At 48.1% G+C, this 23,050-nt stretch overlaps 1 protein-coding gene across 9 annotated transcripts in view; it reads right to left on the bottom strand.

Annotated features, from left to right (window-relative positions):
• Positions 1 to 2,466: 2,466 nt before the first annotated feature.
• The window catches only part of NRG2 (neuregulin 2), a 154,833-nt gene continuing 134,249 nt past the window's right edge, over positions 2,467 to 23,050 (bottom strand). For 6 of the 9 annotated variants that reach the window (XM_085590974.1, XM_085590975.1, XM_085590976.1 and 3 more), the window contains 5 exons: positions 11,378 to 11,480; positions 10,375 to 10,498; positions 8,985 to 9,112; positions 6,314 to 6,538; positions 2,467 to 4,902 (listed from right to left, as the gene is read on the bottom strand). In XM_085590974.1, the coding sequence (XP_085447100.1) occupies positions 4,245 to 4,902; positions 6,314 to 6,538; positions 8,985 to 9,112; positions 10,375 to 10,498; positions 11,378 to 11,480 (1,238 nt within the window). In that variant the 3' untranslated portion in view covers positions 2,467 to 4,244. Of the gene's footprint in view, positions 4,903 to 6,313; positions 6,539 to 8,984; positions 9,113 to 10,374; positions 10,499 to 11,377; positions 11,481 to 15,907; positions 15,932 to 23,050 lie in introns of all 9 variants that reach the window. The other 3 variants (XM_031506032.3, XM_021531870.4, XM_085590977.1) reach the window with 1 other exon arrangement.

Here is a 23,050-nt window from a genome sequence, read left to right as displayed (position 1 = left end):
AGCTGTCAAGAGGCTCTGGTGGCTCCCCCACCTGTGAAAATTGCTCTAAAATATTTACGGCAAAACCCTAGGAGCACGCACGGCTGGAAATGAGGAGTCTAAAAATAAACCAGCCAGGGAAAAAAGAGAGAGATACAGGCTTCCTTCAGAGGCAATTGGAGAGAAAATTGAAGTAGCGTAACTGCCTCTAAATATAGAACACAATTATGGGAATCAAGGGGCACGTTGAACAAAAAAATCACCACAAAGAATCCTGAGGCTGCCATAGCTCAGACCTGGAAGTGTCTCAGGGAATGCAGAACATCAGGGATCCCTGCAAACCATGGAGCAGGGAAATATCCCCCTGTGCAGGGCAAACCCACAGCTCCTCTCCAAGGGACTCAGAGAGATTCCTGGTGGGGATCAGCTGCATTGAGCACACTCTGAGATGTGGCCATACGGTTGTTCTGCATGCCAGGGAGACCCATGAGCTGTACCTTCTTGTAATGCAGATGCTGCTGTGCCAGCCTTGGGGGGACTTCTCCACGAGTGGAGCTCACAGATCCTGAGGAGAGCTGGGGAGATGGGGCTGCTTTGGGAAGCCAAAGGCATCCGATCTCTCTCTTCCATGTGTCTGGTTTCCCCAGGGATCAGCCTTGGTGATCATCTACACATGTCCCTTCCAAGGGGTTGGTGTTGTCTGCCCATTCCCATCCATCTCACCTTGCTCTGGGAGCCACTGGAGAAGCTGAGATGGATCAAAGGCAATGGGGAGCTGGGGCATGTCCCAAGAGTAACGGGAGAGCGGAGAGCTGCATTGCTGCCTTCATCCAGCAAGGCCTGGGGCTGCACAGACGTGGGGCACGATGTGTCCAAAGGCAGATGTCACCCAAACCAGGACTTGACCCTACCACCTTCATCCCAGGTCTAACACCTCCTTTGCACATTGCTGTCGGATGACATGGGCCTTGTGGCAGGAGGACAGGGTCCTTGAGCCTTTAACCTTCTGGGGAACCAGTGTTGAGATGTCTTTATTCAGGGAGGAGTGCTGAGCCCTGTGGTCTCTCTGGAGGCCCCACAGGACATGCAATGAATATTTGGGGTGGCCTGTGACACAGCTGGGTCAGCTCCAGGACAATGGGCATCCTGGGGCAGTTGGAGCAGAGAAACCCAGGCTGTGGGTGTGCTTAGCCTGGCCTCCAGCATGGGCAGCACTATGAGGGCTGGGGAGTTCTCTCACAGCTCTGGGCATTCAGAGTCATAGAATGATCTGGGCTGGAAGGGACACTAAAAACCATCTAGTTCCAACCAGATCAGTTAGTTCCAACCAATCCATTTGAATAGGGTTGACTCAGTAACAGATCCCTCTCCTGTTAAGTGAGTTCAGCTGGGGTTTTTGGATACCTGTTCACATCACTGAGCAGGAAGAGGGGAGTGAGTTCTGATCTGGGTGGAGCCATGGGTGCCACCTCAGGGACTGTGCTTCTGTGACCACACCACGTTGTCAGTGAGTCCCTGCATGGGGATAGCCAGAGACACAGATTTCCCGTGGAGAAGCTGAACAAGGGACCTGTTTTGGGAGTGGGTCAGTGCTGCATGGCAGCATGGCACTGCAGGGTTGGACCCAAGACATCTCCACTCTACTCAAGTCACTGAAAGAGGTGCCAGGTGTTAGCACATGCCAAGCACCCTGACCTCTCTAGGCACATCTGGAAACTTCCATGGTTCAAGTGAAGGGGGATCTGATCTGCAGTTGGAGGAGGAATAGCACCCCTGGGAGATGTGTGGGTAGCATTCACTCACCTCAGTGAGCCTCCACTCCTGAGGCCTGCAGGAAAGGTCAAATGTCCATGCCAGGTAGAAAAACACCCACCTATGTGTCTTTATGGGCATAAAGACCTTTACTGAACCAGAGCATCTCTCATATGAGGAAAGAATGAAGGAGCTGGAACTGTCCAGCCTGGAGAGGAGAAGGCTCAGGGGTCCTTATCCATGTGTATAAGTACCCAATGAATGGCAGTGAGAAAGAGGGAGCTGGACTCTTTTCAGCAGTGTCCAGGACATGAGGCAATGGGCCTAAAACAGTAAATGAGGCAAAGGGCCCAAATTAAAAACTAGTAAACCCAGTTTGTGTGGGAAATGGATTTGTAGAGAGTTTTCAGAGTTTGATAGAAGGCCTACACAGTATAAATTTGTATGCAAACTTTGAGATAAAGAATTCCAGTTTGAATACAAGACAAATTTTTGCTTTGAGAGGGACCAAACACTGGCAGAGGTTACCCAAAGAAGTAGTGGTACTGCCATCCCTGAAGTTACTCAAACCCTGACTGGACACAGGCCCGGGCAGCTGACTCTGGGTGAGCTCGTGGAGCAGGAAATGTGGAAGAAATCTCTTCCAGCCTCAACCAGTCTGTGATTCTGTGTATGGTTCCTGTCACAGCTCCCCATTTACCCCCCAAAGGGCCTGAGATTAATTCAGCCCACAGCTTGTTATTTCTTATTTTATTTATAATATAAAAAATGTTCAAGTGTTAAACAGTCAAGAGTTCTGACATTCAGACAATCCAGAGCAAACTTTGACAATCATCTTATGACAAATTAGCAGAGTTTTCTATCTGACCCCATCATGGGTGAGGAATAGAGGGTTTAGTTACTTTATTGCTAAAAGTTAAATGAAATAATACACTGTCAATTGTTGTATTATCTTCTCAGTCACAGCTTCACCATGCATCCAATCTACAGTATCTGAAATGCAAAGGACATGCAGAAGTAAAAATATAAAAAGAAAAAAGTCAGGCTACAATGTAAACAGGTTTGCTGCAGAGAACTGAGGAGAGGGGGGCACTTCCACGGGGGATGCTCTGCCGCCTGGACACGCAGGACTGTCTCTTTGCGCCACAGAGCCGATGGCCAGAGCTGCTCCGAGTTTGGGGACGCGACGTCCGTCATCGATGGCGGGACGTGACGGTAACAACTGTCCTTGCAGCATGTGGCACGGCCGTACGGGAGAACCCGCTCGCTGGGCCGCCCCGCGCACGGCCCTGCCCGGCCAAGGCAGCGGCCACGAGCGGAGCCCGAAGCGCTCGTGGTCCTACCGACCCCGGGGCCAGCACGGCCGGCGACCGCCTGGCTCTGTGTCCAGGGTGACACGCGGCCTTCTGTGCCATGGGCCCACCCCGTGGGTGTCCCCCGGCACCCCGGCCAAGGGTGTCACGCAGGACACCACAGCTCCGGCCACGGCCAACGCCGCACGGCGGCTGCACCGCTCAGCCGAGGGGACGCCGCGGCCAGCACGGCGCCGGGGCGGCCACGAGGCCTCGGGCACCGCGGCTGAACGGGGCTGGCTCAGCGACCCGATTCAAGGGTACATGACGGGTGTGATCCACCATGGGCACAGGGCTGTGTGCCTGGCCTCACTACAAACCTGTGCCAACCCCACTCCAGACCCACCAGTGAGATGGCCAAAGGTTGAGAGCTATATTGTAAGGGCTGCTGCTGCTGCGCAATTTCATTTTCTCTTCCTACCTGTGTCGCAAAAGAAATGTTATTTCTGCATTTCAGCACAGTGCTGTTGGGTTTCTTTTTCTCCTGATTTAAGCAAAAATACAAGTAGTTTACAGGGCAAGACAGATCCTCGTTAGACATGATAATGGAAATGCTCCCACTCATGTCCTTAATGTGTGTTTAAACAATACTTTAAAGAATAAGATCATTAATAGCAGGGTACGGGGCAAAGTGGCAAGGCTGTTTTCTTCCAACAGAAGAGCGCCCTTGTGACAGGTTGTCTCCCAAACAAAAATCTATGACCTTAAAAATGCTACTGAAACAGAATCCTCGGCATGAATCCCAGCACTAGCATACAGCAAAAGGCACCACGATAGTTTTGTTTTCTATTTTTAAGTAGTCAAAAATTGGCCCACTTTTTTTTTTAACTTTATTGTTTGTTTTCTTTTCTTCTTCTTTTTTTTTTTTAGTTTTTTTACTTTTTTTTTTCTCGGAAGCTGTAAATCAAGACATTACATATAAATAGAGATTCCCTATAAAAAAGTCATTGTCGTTAGCTATTATAAGACAACTTTGCTAAAATGAAAATAAAACATTTTTATTTGTTATATTTTTTGGTTTTTTTTCCCTCTTTTATATAAAATAAAAATATTTATTTTTGTTCTGTCTTGTTTTGCGGTTTGTGTGGTTTTGTCGCGCCTCGGCCTCCCTCCTCTCGGCCTCCTCCATGCGGGTCACCCATGCAGGAGCGCGGGAGGCGCCTAGAGAGGGTTGGGGTCCGCTTTGGGCGCCACGTGCGCCAGGCTGCCGCGGCCGCCGTCGCCGTGCGCCACGTGCCCGCGGCACGAGTAGTGAGTCCGGCTGTCGCCCGGCCGGTGCAGCGGCGGCGACTCTGTGTGTGCCGCCTCATTGTTCTGAGTGCTTAGGAACGGGGTGCTCTCGGCCACCAGCTCCTCGTCAGACTCGCTGTAAGAGGCGCTGCTCAAGGAGAAGGAGTCCCGGACGGCTCTGGCTCTGTGAGGGATGTGCCCGTTCAGTTTGGATTTTTTCCACCGCCTGTTGCTGCTGGCTGTTTTCTTTGGCTGCTCTAGCGCTGTGACGTACTCCTGCGTCGTCTCGTACTCGTCGTCCTCTGTGATGCGGAAGGGGCTGGAGGGCAGGCTCCCCATGCTGTCGTTTAGGTAGGTCTTCCTTTGGTAGTAGCTGTCGTACCTCTGCGTGTCCTGGAAGGGGAGCTGGTACCGCCGCAGGAGGGGCTGCTGCTCCTCCACGCGGAAGCTGATGGGGGCCGCCGGCGGCAGGGACACAGCGTGCGCCGAGTTCGGGGAGGTGATCTCGAAGGTGGGCACCTGCGTGGCCATTGAGTAGTGGAAGTCAACAGGCGACAGGCGTGCTGGTGTGGTTAGGGCCGACACGTACCTGGAAAAGCAACACCTCTGGTTGGACACCGAACAACCCCAAAAACCACCAGCTGAGCCCGCGCTTTGCTGGACACCTGGCCCAGGGACCCGTGAGACCTCCAGTGAACCTGCTCCTGGAGGTTCTCCTGGGGAATCAGCTGGAGGAACCTTGCACTGCTGTGCCAAAGGAGGGTGAGCTGCCAGCTTCAATGGGCAGCATGTGCTGAGCATCTCCCAAACTACTTCTTCCAGGGGACTCGGTGCACAATTCCCACCCTGCATTGCTGCAAACCCTGCAGCATCTCCCAGCAGGCTGAGTCATGTCTTCACTGTCTCTCATCTGCCTGACAGCTGCTTTCTGTTCCCTCTGGAGCTGCCAGGCTTGTCTCTGAGGAAGGTCCCTGGAATTCCCTCTTCCTGCTCAGGCCACAGATGGGGAAACCCTGGGGATTGATTTCTCCAATTTAGCAAAAATCTGGTGTCTCAAAAAGCCATCTACCACTTTCATCTACTCTAGTGAAAACATCAGTGTGGTCACTCAGGTCTGGTCTAGCCCCTCTCCAAACAACGATTTCTTCAGCACCATCTCCTTCTAAGGAGCAGATCTTATTTCCTTGTGATATTCCCAGTGGTATCTCTGTCCAATTCCACCTTCTCACTCACTTATCCAGGGTCTTTTTACTCATGTGTTTTGTGATGCATGAGATCTCCATAGGAGCTGGGTCAGTCTGCCTGAATGGACCAGAGACAGGAATTAGAGCAGGAGATGCTGCCTTTCTCCTCTGTCCCATGGACAAGTTCCGCTGCCTTGAAGGGTAACTGCCCAAGAGGGGCCACGTGGCCACCAAGAGTCACTCATGGCTACCTGCAAAGGGCTCGAACAAAGGTGAAGAGGTGCTTCTGGTCCATGAGGAACCAGGCTGGGAAGAGGAGAACTGCTACTGCTGCTGCTGGTATCTCAGCTCTGCAGTTGTGCTCCTTGAAGGTTGGGTCTTACCGAGTCCTGTCCCAAGGCTGTGCCCACATGCAGCACCCTCTCACCTGGACATCCAGGACTGTGCTGAGGACAGACACCTTTTCCCCAAGCACCTGAAGGCCAGACCCTGCTTGGCAGCCCACCAAGCTGCCCAGGGTGTTCTCCCAGCCAGTTTTTTTCTGCCAATTGCTGACTGCAGCCAGGCATATTCTATAGCTGTCATCCCTGTGCTCCAAACCTACATTGCCACCAGGGTGCAGAGCTGGCTGCTGCCCTGACCTGAGTGGCCTCCTGGGGGAATTGGGCTTCCTCTGGTAGGACCAGGGCTGAAGTTTCCCTATTCTACCATGGCACTGCTGCTCTAGGGCTGGCAGAGGCAAACAATTTTGGGCTTGGCACAGAGGCATGGCTTGCCTCTGCTGTGCTGTGTTGGCGCCAAGCAGTGGGCTCTGACCTCTCGCTGTGGGGCGAGTCCCGCAGGGAATCCACCGAGTCGCGGTACTGCGTCGTGGGCCTCCGCTGGTCCTCGATGCAGAAGGTGGCCCCGCGGCGCGCCCGCGCCTCCACGCACGCAGGGCTGTTGCATTTACTGGTTCCCACCGAGGACAGCATTATCCCAGACTGGGAATCTGAAGTCAGGCTCTCTGTTCGCTCCAAGCTCCAGGTGTGGCTTTCGTGTCTGTGGAGCAAAGCCCATGTGGACAGTGAGCAAGGAACCCCCACCCAGCTCTTCTCCAAAGGCAGGCACTGCTCACACTCAGCTCTGCACCTCTGCACTGCTGTCCCCCTTCTCTCTTCCTCATTAGGATACATCTGGCCAGAGAAGCCCAGATTCCCAACCCTACCTTTGATTTGCCTTTCTTTGCTCCTTCTTGGAGATGCCATTAGAGGACAAAGGAAGTAAACCAGTGCAATAGCAGGTATTTATCCCACCACAGAATAAATGCCTGGGAGCAGGATGGGACAGCCTCTGGAGGGAGGCCAGGGCAATTCTGCTTTTTGCTTGCAAAGTGTTCTGGGTGTGGAATAACACATTGGCTTTGCCAAGGCAAGTCAGCCAAGTTCCTTCAAATGTGCCACCTGTACTGCCAAGTGACAGCCCCTTTGGAATTGCTACCAGAGAGGAGCCAGGAGAAGCCACTCAAAAATTAGCAGAGCAAAGTCTACCAAAGATTTTGGCAGGGAAACACTTCCGAGGTGCTAGACAAAGACCATGATGTGCTAAGCAGCTGCAGCCCCACCAGCCCCAGTCTTGGTGCAAAGAGAACATCCCAGAAGGACTCAGTGGGATGCACAGGGACACCTGCACACTGGGGTCCCACCAGTGCCACGGCCACCATGCTGAGACCCACCATTGCAGAAATACATGATCCATGAGAGCAACCTCTCTGAACTCCCAAACCGCACCAGATGGAGCTGTGTGGGTGGAGGATTTTGGGTGGGGGTTTACAGAGGACAGCAGCCCTCATTAAGATTTCCCAAGAACTTGTTAATTATTGATGGCTCCAGGCACATGCTCATTTATAACTTCAAACAGCGTCCTCATTAGAGGCGCTGATGGAGTAAAAGGGAGCCTGATTATGCCAGTAGTTTGCCTCTGGCATGACTTCAAGAAGCACCTGCTCAGTGCACTTGACTCAGGAAAATGAGGTGGCAGGTAGCCAGGACCAGAGGCTACCCAAGGTAGGTTCCTCCCTACAGCTGTCATGAGCTAATGCTGCCCTCCAGACACACCTTTGTGTCTTCAGAAGGTGCCCAGGGATGGCCCAGGCCTTTGAAGCGAGCATGGAAGGCCAGCAAGGTGCAGCTCTGCAGGCACAGGAGCCTCTGTGCACCTGGCTCAAGCTTGCACACACCTTGCCAAGGCTGGGCTGAAGAGTACGAATGCAAAAACCCTGGAGAATGTATCATCCAGCTCATGAAGAGTGGATTTCCCTGGAAAAAAGAATCGTTCCCAGCTGATCAAGTCATTCCTGGCTCCCTCTCTACTTGCTGGAGGTATAGCCAAGGAATCTGGGAAGGAATTCACCTGAAAATCCAAGTTCAACATCTGAAGTTGATCTTGCCCATTGTAACTGAGAGTACTTGCTCAACCCTGAGGAATGCCTGGACCCTAAGGAAACCTGCCTGGAGCCATCTGTGAGCTTCAGCTGAAAGAATTCCTGCATTCCCGGGTAAATGGAGACAACCCCATCAGGCCAATGAAGGATATGAGCCAGCCACATATCAAAGGCAAGTAATCTCCAAGGAAAACCCCTGTGACAGGGGAAGAAGCACAAGAGCTGTCTAAGAGGAGGAACCAGAACATCCAAACTCAAAACAGCACAGGACTTGCTTTAGAGCATTTGAAAGACTTTTTTGGACATCATAAAAATAGAGGGGTCCACCTGCCATTTAAATGTTCTCAGAAACCTTGAGAAGATTCAGGTTCCAAGCTGTGGTACTCTTCCCCCAGTGGTTATTTTGAAATGAAAATAAAAAATATGTCTCATCCTGATGTTACAAAGCATTATTAGTACTTTCCTCCTAGACCAAGTTTTCTAAAAAGCTTCAGAATGACTTTCAGTGAAAGAGGAGCCACCACCTGAGGTGGAGGCTGATAAATTGCACAGGAGCATTTTCTTTCTGATCAAAACCTGTGACTTCCAAGTCAGACCTTGACTCTGAGGAAGCAATCAAAACATTTGGTGGTATGTTGTGTACTTTGTCCCCCACAAGGCAAATACATTCTAAATATGAAACACATAACCTGTGTGTGCTTAAGGAAGTGTTTCAGATGTCCAGTGTGGCTGCAAACACAACCTGCAAAACCTTTCCTACACATGTCCTCCTGTTTGAGTCTGTGCAAAGCATGGAAGCACAGGTTCATTTCCTCCTGTTTTCCAGCTATGTCAGTGCTACTGGATCCTGCTGGCATCTCCCTGCAGGCCAAGGAACACACTTTTCCATACCTCTCACTAACCAGCTGTGCTTGCAGAGTCCTGCAGTGTAGACATGGCTTGTATGCCACTACAGACCCAAATGTCAAGTGAAAACAGAAAGGGAGGTGAAAGGAAAATCTTAGAATCTCACAGCATCCTATGGCAAATAGCAGGCAAAGGTCCAGAGAAAATGGTATACATCACCTCTGGCTGGACGTTGGAGTGGCTGTGGAGCAGTGATGGGATGGGGAGCAGGAGTGACTTCCTGAAAAGGTTGTCTCTGTTTCCCTTCGGATCACGTGCTCAGTGGCAGAAACATTCTTAGAAATATACTGCAAAATAAGAATAATCACACAGATCAGTCACCAGTCTGTGAATGCTACCAAAGAAAAATTTAGCTGGCCTGATTATTTCTGGTGAAATCAGGTGAGGACTGAGGGAACCCACAGGAAGCGCTGCAACCCACAGGAAGGGACAAGGAGGGTGGAGGCTTTTCTCTGCCCCTTCACTTTGGATACTGGGAAAGGGCTGTGGCACAGGGATTGCAGAAGGGTTTGGAGATCCAAGAGATTCCCCAGAGGACAGTGGTACCATGTATTGCTACTGAGCAGAGACACATCTCTGCCCACAGCTGGTTACACCCGACTGAGTGCCAGCAAAAAGAAAACAACATGAAATCTGTCAGAGATTTGAGTCCTACAGAAACTCCAGATGTGATCCAAATATTTATGCTGAGATATTCCTTCATCTAACAACCAGCCTGCTTCTCACAGGGGCACTAAGGTCTCTGAGAGAATTAATACTATGGAGCCAGAGGCTGTTGTTCTTAGAATTCCCTTTCCCCTTCCTTCATGGTTGGGATCCAACATAGCTAAATTTTAATATCCTAAGGCTGACCCAACAGAGGTTGCAGCTGATTCATTGGACTGATTTCTAACTACTTGTTGTTCAGTTCTGCCTCCTTCCCTTTTTCTGACCCCTTTCAAAGCTTTGGTCTAGCAAGGCACTTAAGCTCATTGATGGCCCTTGAGTTCACTGGGGTTGATGGGAATCTTGTACGATTAAAGACATGAGAGTGGCTGAACTTCCCTCTGGATCTTGTCCTAGAGAGACTTAGATGGTTCTCATTGGTGTGACAGTGGTATCCCACCAGGACAGAAGCCCTGGCATGGGCAGGTGGGCTAATGGACAGCTGACCACATCACCATGACATGTTTCACCACAGTGACTCCGGTCACTGCTGTGCTGATCCCATTTGTCATCCCACAAAGTGGGACTTGACAGCATAGCATAATAAACAGGAAACATTGGGAACAGCTCTCCTAGTGGAAATCAGGGTCACACTTGATTAATCAAAACAAGCCTATCCCAAATGCCTGAATCTCATCCTGTACTTCAAAGCAAAATCACATTTCCATTCAGATGTTGGTTTTGGAAATGTTTCTATGCAAGATCTTTCTTTTTGCTCGAGTTTGTTTGTGCTTTGCTCCTCAAACATAAGCGCACAGGTGTGTAAGGATACACATCCACGTCAAACCCCTGGTGGAAAACAGCCCCTCGGGAGCATGCAGGGAGATGGAGGCAAAGGTCTTACATCAGCCATTTGGATTTCCTCAGGATCCAAACGTGGATGGCTTGGCCCGTTTGCAAGGCTCCGGTTTTGATGAGCAGGACACATGTTCTGCCGCAAGTGGTTATGCATTTGTTTTCTTTGTTTCCTTTAGAACAGAAAAAAATCTTTTAGGAACACTTCTCTCATGGGGATTTGTGCCCCCAGAGATGAAAGAGAAGGCAAGTCTTCAACATGTGAATATTACAAGGGTATTTGCAGTAAGTTGCAAACAACACAAAACAAGGCATTCAACACTTAACACCTCCTACTGCTTTTCCAAAGAAAATGTCAACTTTTCTTCTCATGGACAATTTTGGAAGCTGGGTCCAATGTCCTCTTTTCAAGGCAAGGCCCAGCACAATGTAGCAGAGCCACCTGGCAGTAGTGGAGAAAACTGGGGAGATTGAAAAGGGGAAGTGAGTCCTGGCTCAGCCTTGGTGACAAAGCACTTGACATGTCCTGCCTGAAGGACAAAGCCTACCCATGCCCAGGGTGAGATATCTGCTGCACAAGACCCACTGAGTTACAGGGGCACTCTGAACTGAGGTGCAGGCTGACTAGAGAGAAAAGTGCTGTCCAGGATGACCGTAAAAGAGGTTCCCAATTCTCCTGTTCCATTAGGATTGCTCTGGAAGTCCCTTCAATGTACAAAGCCGAGCCCACAGCTCCTGCACAACAGCCCAGTGTGCTTCTGCTGGCAGAAGCTGAGCTGCTGGCTTGGAGGCCAGCTGTGCCCTGTAACACAGCATCACCTGGCTGGGCAAAATGTTCCAGGGGACAAGCAAATGGTGCCAGGAAAATATCCTATTCAGACACGGTCTGGTAGACAGCTTCACTCTCCTCCTGCATGAGACTTTCCTGGGAGTACCACAGCACATAATCTCCTAAAATTAGCATTTGGGTGAAAAGCATGGATGTGTGGAACATGAACACTGCCACTCACTAACCTGTAGCCAGTTCTTGCCTGTGAGCCCCCCATACTCACTTTGTTTTACAGTAAGCTACCACACAGACGATGCCCACCACAAGCAAGGCAACACAGATTCCCGTGATGGTTAAAACCCTCTTCTGGTAGAGCTCCTCTGCTTCTGCAAATGGAGAGAAAGGAACCAGTTACCAATGGGCTCCAGCACCTGGGCTGCTCTGGCTGCACAGGAACCAGCTCTGCATGGGGGTGAGACAGAGGACAGGGCTCAGGCAGACCTCCTACCAATCCACTGCCTGCCTAATGGCTGCCCCAGACCTGAGCCCAGCTGGCCCAACATTCCTCACCCCTCAAAAGACTCTTTTTGTCTCTCTGTGCCTTTGCCCTCTCTCACTGGGTAGCTCACCCCTTCTTCACTCACACTTCTCACCTTCCCTTCCTTTCCCACAGTGACTAATCTCACCAAGCCCCACGACTCTCCTCTCCCTTCCAGCAGATCCCCCCTTTCTGGTGCCCTGATCAGGTAGCACAGGAGCCCTGGGGCATGCCCTACTCCCGGAGCACACTGCCCTGTGATCCCTGACCCCAGGCTCTGCTCTGCCCTGTGATCCCTGACCCCAGGCTCTGCTCTGCCTGCCTCAGGATGCCTCTGCCTCCAGCAGCCACATGCCCTGGGGCAGGGTGGTGTGGGAGGACCACAACAGGCTCCAAAGCATGTAGGCACTGAAAGGGACATCCTGGAACAGTCAAAAAGCAGCATGAGGATGGAAAAGTGACAGTGTGTCAGGCAAAGAAAAGGGAGTGGAGTGATTAAAATACAGGAACCAGTTATGGATTTTAAATGAAACCCTAGGAGGCAATTCATACCATTGCATCAGGTAGCTCAGAGGCACACACAACATGTAAGCAGCTTGCTGCTGCCACTCTCAAATACCACCAAGTATCACGGGCTACCTTTCAAACCAGAAGAGCCAGTCACTTGCACCAAAACCCAGACCAGGCTGGAAGTGAGGTGATTCATTCTCATCCACCAAAGCTCCCAGGAAATGTTTGGATCTCATTTGCACTGCACCTAGGCAGCAACGCCATGGCAAGGACACCTCTTCCTCCATGGCTACACCAGATGTGACATCCAGCAACCTCTGCCGAGAGCAGCAGAGGCACTTTGGGTTCTCCAGCTGGATGACTGAGAGAAGGATTCAGTGCAGAGCTGCCATGAGGGTTTCAGCTCAGCAGCTATGAGCAAAGTCCTCATGCCCTCACACTATGTGTTAAAGTTTTTGGGGTTTGGGCCTTCTTTAATAGTGCCTTGTTTAATGCTCATTGAATGATTTTTTCCCCATCTAGATTAGCAATAAAATTCATGCCATGGCTGATGTGCTCAGTGTGCTTCCCCACACCACTCAAAATACCTTGAACAGACTGTGTGATACCCCCTGTGCCACCAAACACTCAAATACAAAACCAGAAGAGAAACAGGTCTGGTCCCAGAAACCCCTGGTACTAGATTTTAGCAAAAAAAAAAAAAAGTGAATGGGAAGCAATGAAACATTCCAGTCAACTGGATACTTAGAACAATTTCAGCTTGCCATTCTAGGTTGAAAAAAGCATTTTTGGAGAAAAAAAATCAGTGCTAGGAAAAATGGTTATCTCCTTCTAACTCTCAAAATGGGAATGGAGAAAGGTCTGGTAAACAAGGACTGGCAAGAAAGACAATCCTGCCATGAAGATGCAAAATATAAAACAAAGCCTTCTTGCAGGTTTTTTTTTCCCTACAAGGAGCCAGGTGGAGCTGGAGTGGGGAAGAGCCTGCTCTGGGGTGAAACTCCTCCTTCAATGACATGTTTCTTTGGTACAGATGCCTTATTCCAGGCGTCAGCAACCATGGCAGACAGGTTTTCTTGCTCTTGCACATCTTTGGGACCTGGATTACAGCTGTACAGGTCTCTTTCAGACAGCAGTTTCAGAGATTTCATACAAATTAGGAAAACTAGCTGGGATCATATCCTGGTTATGTGGATGGCACTGGGAAAGAATTTTGCTACTGCTCAGCAAACACTGCTTTAACACAGAAAAAAAAAAAAGCTGGGAGGAAGGTAAGTTTTCAGCAAAAATCCTTCAATAGCAGTGCTTTTTGCTACAAAGACTTTTTTCCCTAAGCAGAAATAATTCAATTTGAATCATGGAGGAGGAAGAAAGAGCAAAGACATTAAAACTATGGGGGAGGGTTTTGTTTGCTTTTTTTTGTTGTTGTTTGTTTGAGTTATTATTGTCTGAGGGTTTGTTATTTGGCTGGGGTTTTTTATCTATAACAGGACAAAATTCTTTGGCCAGGGCTCAAACCCCAACCTTTTTTCTGGTGGTCATGCCAGTATGGGACCCTGACTCTGGCATGTCTGACTGTCCTGAACCTTCACCTGAATTGCAGAGGAATGTTTCAGTTCATCAGAAATGCAGATTTGGCCTCTCTGTCTCGAGCTGACAGCTCTGCTAGACAAAGCAATGACGTTTGAGGCTGTGCATCACTGCTGCAAACTAAATAGTGAATGATCTGCTGATAGTGATCAAGCTTGGCTCCCAACATCTCATTAAATCTGATGCTCAATAACAGTATCTTCACTTTGTGTGACCAGAAACACTGCTACTGAGAATTTTTTCCCTCTTCAACAGGAGGGAGTGGCCCAAGCAACACTTCAGATGAGGCTGAGCAAAGCTTTGTATGTTTTAAATTTTTTGAAAAGCTTATTTGCAGAACCTAATCCTCCAATTTTTAGGCACTTTTCAAATAGCACGAAGGCAAAATTGAAAGAAAATCCCACAGTTTTAATCAGAAACCCTGAGACAAGACAAACTGAAGGACCATTTCCACTAATCACTTGGGGCAAAACCATCTCAACACCACCAGCAAGGAAATGAGAGCGTGCACGCTGCAACTTTGTACTTGAGCAGGTAAGATCCCAGAGCAGGTCCATTTGTGTCTCTGTGCTCTACAAACACATCTTCATCAGCAGCACGGTCACTTTTACAGCAGCAAACACCAAGAACAAACCGTGTGGTGCCACACAATGCCAACAGAGCCACAGGCCAGCCATGGTGCACAGCAAGGCATGACAGTGACAGACGAATGACAGAGGAGAGACGGCTGCAGACTGGGAACAGGATGTGTGTGCTTCTGTGATGACATTGAGGATGGATGAGGAACAGGACAAAAGGTCAACAAAAAAGGGATGTCAAAAATCCTCGATTTTAAGGTTTGTCCAAGTGTATTAGCATTAGCAGCACCGCTTTCTCTGAAGCACCCTGACTACAAAATTCACACATTTTCTGCTCCGGGGGATCACGCCTGCAAAAACTAGAGGAGATTTCTTCAGCCTCAGTTAGGGAATGTCCCTCCACCTCAGGAACCTCAGAAGGCAATTTAGGATGCACAAGTGGAAGACTGGTGAATCCTAAAGGTCCTCACACCTCTAGCAAAGGGAATTGAAGCATCTCCATGTGAAGGTCTGCTCTGGGTGACACTGCCAGGCCAATGCTTTTAGGTTAAGTGATCAATCATGGAATCATGACAGAATCCTTGAATGGTTTGGGTTGGAAGGAACCTTAAAGCTCATCTTGTTCCAACCCCTTGCCATAGGCAGGGGCACCTTCCACTATCCCAGGCTGTCCAACCCCTCTGCTCCCTCCTGACCAGCCCTCCCTGCTCCTGGCTTGCACACTCCAGGGAAAACCTGCCTCATGGATTTGATTTCCCAGCTGCTTATTCAAGGGATAACTTGATATATATCTAAAACCAGACTGAGGAGAATGGAAAGAAAATAATATGATTATGAGGAACTGGGCAGGAGCAGGTAAATGCCCAAAGGGGATATTTTTAAAAGCATTTAACTTATTGCAGTGTTTTCCCAAGCTTGCCACTGGGGTGCTCAACATTACACCCTCCACTCTCATGGGCAACTACTGGCTTCCCTGGGATAATTTTCTAGACTAACTTGTCTCATGCCATCTTTCTTGGCACAATTTCATCCTCCTCAAGGAGAAAAACAAAGCTGCTAAAGTCTGGGAGGGGGAATGGCAAAGCTCATCCTGACTCTTTGCACGATCTGGTGGAGGTTAGTGTGTCTGGGATGGCAATTTCTGCAACAGTTCTGGTATTTCTAGAACTTGTCTTCCAGTTCCTGGAATGTCTGCCTGTTCCCAAGCAGTGCCTGCTGGCAACCTTTTGGATGGACACAAGACCCCAGGTTTTCAGTTAAATACACAAAAGCATGTTGAATGGAGATGAGTGGCAATTGTAACATCCCAGTCATGCCACACACACCACGCTGCTGCTTGGAACAAAGAAAAAAGTGCTGCTAAAAATACACCTGCATTTTCATAGGTTTGCATTTAAAATTTGTGATTTGCTTTGTTTTGGTTTTGGTTGTTGTTTTGTTTGATGGTTTTTGGGTTTTTTTTCCAATCCAAACATCCATCTTGGTGCCAGGGAAGAGAACAGAACAGCTGATTTTTTAATCATCCCATTAAAGCCATAAATATAATGTTGGAAGCTCTTAATGGCTTCTGATTAATAAATGAATGGTTGTTCCATACCCTTTAATTCAAATCCAAGATGCTCTGCCAATGCAGAAAGAAGACAAGGAAGAGAAAGAGAAAAAGAAAAACAGGTCTGTCAGAGAACTCTAAAATACAAACACACACACTGCAGTTACAGCAGGTTAGCTTTTGGTAGGCTCAGCAGCACTCACACAGAGACACTGTACACTTCAGAGCATTTCAAACCCCCACCACAACTCACATGTTATGCAAAGAAAGACCCAAACAAATTGCAGTGGAAGTTAATTATGAATTCTTTCAGTTAATTATGAATTCTTTCGAGATGAGCCATGTTTGTTAGTACCTGATATGGAATTCACTGTTTAGGCAGGGGAAAAAAAAAAATAGGAAAGGTACACTTGTTCTGAAACAACTCCTGACAGGTCAAAACACATAGAGACTGCATGAGCCTGGTAAAAACCATTCATTCCCTTTCCACAGGGCAAATCTGCCCTGGCTGCTCTCCCACGCCCCGCTGAGCCTGGGGCTGTGCTCCAGGGAGGAGTGCTGGGCACAGGGCTGGGAGGGCTCCTGCGGGGGCCTGGGGCTCGCCAGCCCCGTGCTGCTGCCCACAGCCTCCCCCAGCCCAGGGGCACAGCAGCCCTGGCAGCGCCAGCCCTCCAAGCCCCTGCCCTGCCAGCCCTGCCCTGCCAACCACAGATGCTGTGAGGGATGAGGTGCCCGGGCAAGGCAATGCATCTCGAAGTGCAAATGGCACAGAAAGCTCCCCTCAAGCCTGTGGCCTTCCAAACTGCGCTCCTGCAGAGGCTCTGCATTGTTTTAGTGAGCTGCAAAAAGTCCAAATCGGAGTATGTGCTTTCAGATTCATATTCAGCACAAGTAAGAGTGCAGTTCATCTTGCAGAGACAGTGTTAAGCACAAGAGTCTATACAATGAATCAACAGTGCAAAACAGGTATCCTGAATTTTAGTCATTTTCCTGGTACAGACATCACCTAAAGACAGCTTTTCTTACATAAACATGAAAGTTCTCCATACTTACCACTGTACACAAAAGTGAGCTCTGCTGCTCCCAATCACCATACACACAAGATTATTTGCAGCTTGGAGATATCCAGATTTATTTACTATATTTTCCATAGGAACTGCTTTTTGCTGCACAGAAATACTGGCTTTCTTTTGCAGTGCTGTTCAAAATTTAGGCGGGGGGAGGAATTAGCACTAATTGTTACGGAACATATAAACACGTGTTCTAAAGCAGGTTCTTCTCTTCAAACCAGTGCTGATGTTTGGGGGGGCTTTTGTAGGGGGAAGTTGGGATTCCTTAAAGTTTTGTATAATTTAAAGGCCACAAAGCCTGGCTGCTCTCTGCTTCACATCTCACATTTGTTTAAAAGGAATGGCAAACTCTACAGAGCATTTCAGAGTAATTTTGTACACTTCTGTACATTTCATGGCAGTGACATGGACATAATGTGGTGGGCAGCAGAGAACTGGACAGAATATATTCATCCTAAACCACCTGGTTATCACATCCAGCCCTGACTTATTCCTAAGTCTTCCCACCATTGTACACTCCTGTTTTCCCTGACACTGACAAATGCATGTAGAGATACCTCGTTTCATGCATCCATCTAAGCTGTTGGTCCACCTGCATACACACATTCCTCCCTGTTCCAGGATTTTCTGCAACATCTGCAGCTACAAATGGATGCAATTAAAAATATTTCCATGATTTTTTTGCAAACTCAGAAACTCCTGTGAGAACAGAGGTGGTGGGCAGGACCTGAGGAGCTTGAGCCTTCCCACTGCCCCTCTCATGTCAGAGCTGCTGTTTCTTCTGTCTCCCCAGGCTCAGGGAGCAGAGACAGCCAGCTGGCTGGGAAACCTGGGCCAGTGTCTCATTACCATCACAGGGAAGAATTCCTTGCTAATGTCCAATCTAAACCTGCTCTCTGTCAGTTTGAAGCCATTCCAACTTGTTCTGTCACTCCAAGCCCTCTAAATCTCTCCATATTTCTTGTTGTCCCCTCCAGCTTCAACAGGACAAGGTCCACTGGAAGCAATTTATCCAGGGGCTACCACACAAATAAACTGGAGTGAGACAGCCCTGAGATGGCAGCTGCAGGCTGAGGAAACGAGCACAGCATTTTCCTCATAACCTTCATCATCATCATCCTCCTGCACTGCACACATCCTCCCTGGTCAGGGCAAGCTGAGCACCCTGAACTGCTGTGGCACTCCCCAAACTCCCTGAACTGGGGACGTGAAGGTTTTTTTGGAAAATCTCATTCCGAATGTGCCTCCTGAATCTTTCTGAAAATGCTTTTTCTCAGCATCAGACAAAAGACAAAGTTGTGCATTTACTTCATCTGCAGTGACTCTGTGACTATGATGTATTGTAGTTATTTTAAAAGATGAGCAGACAAAAACATTTAATGTAAAGTACTCCTGTAGGAGTAACACCTCAAGCAAGATGACTCTCACTGCACTGTAGATTTATAGGATGATTAAAAAGGATAAAAGCCTTAGCAAACAGCTGTGAAAACTGTGCCTGTGCTCACTTGGTCTTCAGATTGCCCAAGAACGTCAATAAGATGTTTAGTTACTGCACATTATCCCCTCAAAATACGCTCTCTGGGACACAGAGCATGCTCCAAGGCAGGAAACTAAGTGGAGAATTGACATCTGAGGACTAGCAAGATAATAAATTGACGATAATTTTGTGGCTAATCAATTGTGTCGACGAGAGTAGCACTTGCAGGACTCTATTTCTGGCTTTTCCCAGGGCACACAGGGAGCAATGCGAGACAGGGCGTCACGATGGGGACAGAGGACACTGTGCCTGTGTTAAGAGCAGGGTGACACGTGGGATCTCCAGGAACAGGAAGTCTGCAAATGTTCCACAGACTCCAGAGCCATTCACCTTCTGCAGTACTGAAGCAATAAAACGAATTTGGTCGGCATCAAGAGTCCAAACACACAGCAACAGAGTATTCAAAATCTGCTGGGGATGAGCACGCAGTTAACTTTAGGAGATCCCAAGGGTAACCTGTGCTGTGTCCTGGGGAGAGGGATCAACCTGCCATGCTAAACCACGGACACCCTGCAATTACCCAGCCACACCAAAGCACAGCCATCACCCTGTAATTCAGTGGTCACTGAATGGAAGCTGCAGAATGTCTGTGGAATTTAAAATGCTGCTAAATACTGGTTTGGGGTCAGATGAGTGAGAGGTGGAGGAGGAAGCAGAAATTCAGGTAAAATAAAGAAATAATCTTTCATTTATCATTTTTGTATTGCAGTCACAGCAGGTAGGAAGCCACTGCTGAGTAAGTGAGCTGAACGGAGAAGCTAAAATTCAGATCTAGATCTTCCCAGAAGAGCTTGAAGTGGTACAGTCATCCCTCTGCTCACGAGGACACTCCACCTCAGCACGAGGAGCCAGGTTCCAGAGGCCACCAGAAGGGTCACTCCTACCTGTCAGGGTGGTGACCAACACACCCCTGCCACAGCCTGGTGAGTTCTGGGGGACAGGGACCATCCCCCAGAACAACAAGAAGCCTCTCACCCAGCAAGGCCACACTGCTCCACAGTGGCTTGCCCAGCAGCACTGGAGCCAGCTCAGGTGCTGCTGTGGGACCAGGCTGAAGACAAAGCTGCTCTCCCAAGGGATGCCTGAAAATCCTACTCTGTGTTTCCAAGCAGACCAATGGGAAGGCTTCAGCTGAGAATTAGAATTCAATTTGTAAAGAAGCCAGGAGTTAAATACGGGGTAAAAATAGAGAATATGCTAGATGACATTGCATATGAATGTCAGCTCTGTTTCAGGGTGTTTACAGGCAGGCTACAGCCTGCAATTTTAATTGGATCACAAAGTAGAAAATGAAAATGTTTCACTAACCAAGATGAATGGTATGACATTTGTCCTCCAGATTGGTGATGATTATTTGTAGAGATGAATAAACAGCAAAGTTGAGATGAAGTTTCAGTTTACACAGGCAGGAGGGAAGAATAAATATAAAACTTTATCCCAATTTTCTAAATTGTTCCATAAATCACAAGTGGAAAGAATCCAAATGTGCAGACTTAGGAAACGTAAATGTTCCTGCTGACCACGTTTAACTTTCAGGATCTCAGCTGCACCAGGACTGATAAAGCTGCCAACATGTTTTACAAAACCTTTACAACCAGCCAGCCCAAAGCCTGGCAAGTTATTAGTAAACCTCCAGGAGGATTTAACGAAGACCTGAAAAGTTGCTTGTAGAAGAGAGAAGACAGAGGTAGATCTTGATCTGATGTAGAATGGGCAGCTGTGACACACAGGTGCCAGCACAACTTTGAAAAAAGTGTTTCTTAGGAGGAAGGATGATTTTGGACATGGTTCTGTCTCCTGTGGAGAGCTGCAAGCCACAGCTGTGCCCGTGGAGCTGGACCCAGGAGGCAGCTCTACACTGGGTGAGCCTCCAGCACCCAGCAAAGCTCTCCGAGAGAATTCCTGACCTTTTGGATATGGCTGCACTCTTCAGCCAGGTGCACCAGCAGAGAGGAAAATCTGGCTGCAGAAGCTGAATGCTCCATGGATGCCATTGCTGTGGGTTCATTCTGGCTGTGGAGCAAGAGTCTGAGGTGATCCATTCTCAGCAAAGCAGGGACAGAGACCCTGTGGCTCTGCAGGTACCTGTGCCACAGGAGCACCTGACAGCTGCTCCCACCAGTTTGTCTATGGAGACACAGAGTCAGGGGGACCTTGATGTGAAAAACGTTGTAGCAAGAGGATTTAATGACTCATCAGCCATGGAAATAACTCTCTGTTCTCATCTGCCAGGACATTCCTCAGTTTCATACAGCAAGTGTAGGCAATCAGTGTCCCCTCTGTTCACTGCCATTAATTCCCTGCAGTTTAAATTTCAACTGATTTAAATGTTGCTTTAATGTCCCTCTATAAGGTTTTCTTCTCACAGGTTAGTTAAAGCCTAAACAAAATTATCTCCTAAACTTGATCCATCAGCCTTATGTGTGGACAGAGTCAGGACAGACTGGGGGTTCTCTGAGCTACCCCACTAATACAATTCCTAGTGAGTTTCTGTGCACCAATCTGGTAGAAAATAGCAACAGTGTGAACCTGACATGGGAAAAAAAAAAAAAAAAATCCATCTTTAACATTTTCTCTTAATTTTCAAGCAATGGTGTACATATCCAGAAGCGCTGGCAGTAGACACTTGCTCATGTGGTTGGAACAGCAACATAAAGAAATATCTCATGAGCAAAAACCTATCTAAATACACCTCATTTTCATCTTAATGTAGTCTAGCAGGTGTTTTGGGCAATCAGAGAAAAATAAACCTCCAGAGCTACCTGTCAAAGAGACAAAGACAGCCTGAACTCCTGGAGTTCAGGGGAGTTTTTCCTGAGCAAAATGTGAATAAGGGTTTATACCAGGGAGGTAGGAAGCTGCTCCCAAAAGGAGGACACACAACATCTGGCATGATGCTGGGATGCTTCACCATCTCCATTTGTGGCCCAAATTCAGCAAAATATCTGCCATATCTTTCCAGAACAGCACTTTCAATTTAGCTCACTCCGCAGAGACTCTCACTCAGCCCTGGGATATACTTAATAAAAGTCATTGTCATATTTAATATTAATATTAAAGAATCAGGAGGATCCAATCTAGGCCTGAAAACCTGAAATACCCCAAATGCATTTAAAACAACACCAATATAGGTGTCCTTATTTAAGTATCTGTCAAATGCTGGCAGTGTTCTCAAAACATGAATCAGGACAGAGCTATTTTATTTCCAGTGGAAATGCCTGAACCTCATTTAATCTGTTTCAGCTTTTGACCTGTCAGAACCCATATGGGATGAAGCATTGAGTGAATTATGGAAAATCAGCAACATCTCCTGTGCCCTAATTATTGATCAAAGTAGAAGGTAAGCATTTGCAGGGTCCACACTTGAGTGAAATGCTTTTCCTACTCAAAAAAACAGAAAGTTCAGTGCAAGTTTTTCTTCAGAGCTGCTGCTATCTATATTACCCAACTGTGACCTGAAAGTGAAAACAGCTATAAACATGCATGAATCATCTTCTTATATGAATTTTATCCAAGTTCAGACAGGTAGCCTGGATTGTTAAGCTGTTTTTACCTTACTATGCTGTGGTTAAAGCAAACTTGAGTTAAGGAAATGTACATGTGTCAGTTTTAAAGCTGACATTGTTGCTCTAACACGTGAATAAAATTAAAACAAATCTCAGTCCCATAAAGAGCTGGATTCTGCAAGCTGGGAAAAAAAAAAAAAGCATGCTGTTTATTCCTGCCATTAATGCTCTCAAAAGGCGTTTTTTTGACATAAAACTCATTTTCACCCCTGTTTTGGTTTTGTAGCAGGGCACCAATAATGTTTAAGCCCATTGGACACCACCTCATAAAACATGTTACAAATCAGCTCCATGGGGTGAGCATCCCACTGCTGGCTGCAGCCAGGGCCCTGACACCCAGGGCTTCCAAGAGGGAAGGAAACCCTTTAGCATCAGGTGAAAGATCAAAATAGAACATTCTGGGTTGTCATTTTAAAAAGATTGCTTGGATATTGGAGTCTGGGAGAATAAATCAATGGAGGTTTCAAATTCGGAAGCCAATTTGGAACAAAAGGCAATGCAAAAACACTGAGCTGTCCCAAGAGCCCCACAAAGTCCATTTGCATCTTGTCTGTATGCTCCATGCAAGGGAGTCTAATTCCAGCACTTGCCAGCTATTAGCACGTGCTAATGAGGCTCCTGCAATTCCAGTGCAGGATGAGGACGGCAGGATTCCTCACAGAGCAGTGGGAGAGGCGTTCTGGCAATCAAGGAGCCATCCTGAAGAGGCATTTCTCCTCTGGTTACCACTAATAAAAGCCTCTTTTTGGCTCTTTTTAAAAAGCTTCTCTTTAAACCCACCATTTGTGGTGGGTCCAGTCAGCCAGCGTGGAAGCAGGATGGGTTTCAGGGACAGTCAAAGAAGGGTCACAGGGAAGGTCACAGGGAAGGTCACAGGTTTCCTGCACTGTAACTGCACCTCCTCCCAGATCAGTCCTTACCCAGACCAGGATCCCACTGATGCTGGGACACTGACTGAATAGGGACCCAGAAAAATCACCCACCTTGACCATCATGAGCTGGTTATGTCTATAAGCGA

The sequence above is a fragment of the Lonchura striata genome, chromosome 13 (assembly GCF_050655825.1).
Source record: "Lonchura striata isolate lonStrDom1 chromosome 13, ASM5065582v1, whole genome shotgun sequence".
NCBI classification, from domain to species: domain Eukaryota; kingdom Metazoa; phylum Chordata; class Aves; order Passeriformes; family Estrildidae; genus Lonchura; species Lonchura striata.
This window is presented reverse-complemented; position numbering and strand designations above follow the sequence as displayed.